At 31.9% G+C, this 3749-nt stretch overlaps 1 protein-coding gene across 1 annotated transcript; it reads left to right on the top strand.

Annotated features, from left to right (window-relative positions):
• The first annotated feature begins 1539 nt into the window (after positions 1 to 1539).
• Positions 1540 to 3341, top strand: LOC141706862 (putative WRKY transcription factor 15). The gene is made up of 3 exons (XM_074509734.1): positions 1540 to 2307; positions 2402 to 2530; positions 2884 to 3341. The coding sequence occupies exons 1-3, from the start codon at positions 1640 to 1642 to the stop codon at positions 3044 to 3046; spliced, it is 960 nt and encodes a 319-aa protein (XP_074365835.1). The 5' UTR covers positions 1540 to 1639; the 3' UTR covers positions 3047 to 3341.
• Positions 3342 to 3749: the final 408 nt, after the last annotated feature.

The raw sequence follows: 3749 nt of genomic DNA, 5'->3' as shown, positions 1-3749 counted from the left end.
CCGTACTTGCTAGTTTCTGCTAACAATAGACACCGTGCACTTGCGGTATTACAATTTTACACATCAGTGATACACACGTTTAGAAGGTTTGATTATATAGTTAATTTTTTTTTTGTGAATAAAAATTTTGATCTCATATTTTTATTCAAAAAACAGATTTCTTAAAAATAATAATATCAACCCTTCTAAATATGTGTGTTAAAAAATTAAATGTCATATATTAAAAAACACACAAAGTATTAATCTAAGTTAGTCACTTTGAAGCACCCGGTAGCCGGTTACCGGGAACATAAAGCAGTGTGGGTCCTACAAGCATTACCTTCCAACTTAAAAGCTGTTAAAAGGTCAACTCCGCGGCCCAACACTAACCATTCATTTAAAGTAAACCTGACGTTACATTATTTATTGTTTGACTTTCTGTCTATTTCCTTCTTTCTCTTTCGTCGTTACTCCCTCACCCGGTAATTTAATAATTATTATTACCTTTTTTTCTTTTTTCTTATAAGTAATTACTCACGTGAATTTATTAACAAAATAATGTTTCTTTAATATGCTAAATAATGTAGCAAGTTAGTTAATTTTTGTTGCATCGATTCTTAACATTTGGGTAGGAGTGGAAGGTTAAAAAAAGGCAAAAGAGGGAACAGACTGTGAATAAATTTTTAAATGGTACTAAGATTACTAAGATAATTAAAAAAATTACGTTTTAAAAACTTGAACATGTAAAGAAAAATATTAAGAAATGGAGTAAAATATATATAAGTATAATTATTCAGTCCGTTTCATAATAATAGTCTATTTTCACTTTTACCCATTATAATAAATGCATTAATATAAACTCTTTTTTAAGTCAATTTTATATTTTTAACAAAAGATAATTTTTAAAATATGAAGTCTCTATAAATTTGCATTTAACACGGGGAAAAAATCTCTCGAAAACATTACTGGAGGAGCTCGATAGTAGTTTGTAAACGTCAATTGTACTAACATCGATCGAATGTAATCTACATATATTTTGGTCTTTATTTAATTTGAAGAAATATGGATAAAATTTTGACGATTTGTTTATGAAGCAAAAGAATAAAAAATATATTAAACAATTTAGGACAAATCTTAAAATAACATAGCCACGAAATGGGACTCCCTCTATTTTTATTTATCTGTCGTTTGAACGCATAACTAAAATAATAATTTTTAAAATTTTTCTTTTTATAAATTAAAATTTTAGTTATATATTTTTATTTAAAAAAAATAAAAAATTACATTTTTAACTATGCTGTCAAAGAATTTAAAAGTGTGTGCAGCAAAATCAAACGTGATGTAAATGTCAAACAATTGATTGTTTACCTTATTCGTATCTAAACTTTTATATTTTAGTGTTGCCCTATAATGTCACAAAAAAAGAAAAGAAAATAATAATCAGATAATAACATGAAAAATAAATAGTTTACTCAATATAAATAGTTTAGTCAATGAACACGTTAAGAAAGTCGCCGGCTTAAATTCGTTGTACAAACAATATATAATCTCCAAGCTTCCCAATACTTAAAACAAACTTCATTCATCCGACTTGACTCTCAAACACACACATTTCTCTCTATAACAAACCAATTCATACGCTCTTGTTTCATTTCTGAACATGACAGTTGAACTCATGACTAACAACGCATACAATTTCGGTGCCAAACTCGAACACAGTTCCGTGCAAGAAGCAGCTCTAGCAGGGCTCGAAAGCGTCGATAATCTCATCAGAATGATCTCCCACTCATCTCAACACTACGCAAATAATTCTTCCTCCTCTTCTTCATCAACTTCGCATGAAACTAACGTGACGGATTATCGGGCCGTGACCGATATCGCTGTCCATAAATTTAAAACATTTATTTCGTTACTCGATAAATCGCGTACTGGACATGCTCGTTTTCGCAGAGGTCCAGTAGTTCAGGCACAAATAATGAAGGCCAAAAATGAAATTGTTTGTAATCCTGTTCCTGTTCAGCGTGTTTTAGTTGCGCCTGCTGTTAATAATCAGGCTGTTAAAAATGTTAGTTTCGAAAAAAAGGAACATGTTACTAATACGATTAACTTTGGTTCGATTGCTACTTCTTTGCCATCGAGTACTAAATCTTTTATGTCGTCATTGACCGGAGATACCGATGGATCGGGGTTTCAGATTACGAATTTGTCATCGGGTAGTAGGCCGCCTGTTTCGACGTCTTCGTTTAAGCGCAAGTGCAGTAGTTCTATGGATAATTCTGCAGCTAGATGCTCTGGCTCTTCTGGGAGATGCCATTGTCCCAAGAAAAGGTAAATTTTTCGATTTTTTAGCTGTTAAATAATTGTTTGATTAATTTTGTGTTATGTTTGTGACTTATTTGGTGAATGTGTTGTGATGTAACAGTAGGAAATCAAAGATGAAGAAGGTGGTGAGAGTGCCGGCTATAAGTTTGAAGATGTCTGATATTCCTCCTGATGATTTTTCCTGGAGAAAGTATGGTCAAAAACCTATCAAAGGCTCTCCTCATCCCAGGTTTGACCATTTCTTAGTCCTCAAATTAGTGATTTTAATATCGAGTTCGTGTTCGGAAATGTGTTAATTTCGTATCGTGTTACAGGATTTGTTTGTTATGCGTAATCGTAATGTATTTTTTGTTAAAATTTGTGTACACAATTGTATCAATTGCAGTCGGAGTTGGTTGTCTCGTGTTTCATTATAACTCAAATTATAACTCGAACTGCATCAATTAGAGAGTCGGGGATTCCGAGTTGGTTGTCTCGTGTTTCATTATAACTCGACCTGTATCATTTAGAGAGTCGGATTCTTTGTCCCGTATTTTATTATAACTCGAACGAGAGATTGACGAGTTTCGAATGAAAATGCAGGGGATATTACAAGTGCAGCAGTGTGAGAGGATGTCCAGCAAGAAAGCATGTAGAGAGGGCATTAGATGATCCAGCAATGTTGGTAGTCACATATGAAGGGGATCATAATCATTCTCAATCTCTTCATGATACACCAGCTTCTTTAGTTCTTGAATCATCTTAATCACACTTAATTAGGCCTCTTAACATCCTTATGACTGTAACATTCAATCACGGCCGTCCAAGAAGAGATTAGTTTATGATCAAGTGGGAACTCAGAGGTCAACGCAAAAAAGATGCTTTGTGGAGATGATCTGATTTTCCTATGGGGAAAAAATCAAGTAAAGAATATATTGTGTTGTTGTATGTTGTATCTGCTAAAGTTGGAGCCAAAGATATGTGGATTTGGTTGAAATTATTCACCATCATCTTGTAAATTACTCCCTCTGATTTTTAACATACGGACTTTTTGGTAAACATATTTAGGCCACATAACTAAAATTATTATTTTTAGGAAATTCTTTTTTTGAATAAAATTATGAGATAAAAACTTTTATTAACAAAAAAAATTGAAAAAAAATATTTTAACTATATGATCAAACCTCCTAAACATATGTGTTAAAAAGTCAAACGTCATAAAAACAGAAGGAGTACATATTTCTCTCAATTAAATGGGGTTTTTCTTCTTTTTTTCTTGCAAAATGCAAATAATGTAGTCCCTTACATTTTTTACTTGTTTTTTGAGAACCAAAGTAATTTATATTTCTTTGTGAAATTGCATAAAATGTTCATTTGTTGTATTGAGAAGATTTTGAGATGTTTTCGAGTAACGAGCAGTTCAAACTACGTCAAAATATTATTACGTATTTAAACAATGAGCAATTTAA

This window comes from Apium graveolens, chromosome 2 (genome assembly GCF_009905375.1).
Source record: "Apium graveolens cultivar Ventura chromosome 2, ASM990537v1, whole genome shotgun sequence".
NCBI lineage: Eukaryota > Viridiplantae > Streptophyta > Magnoliopsida > Apiales > Apiaceae > Apium > Apium graveolens.
The sequence above is the reverse complement of the archived record's forward strand: the minus strand, read 5'-3'. Positions and strand labels throughout refer to the sequence as shown.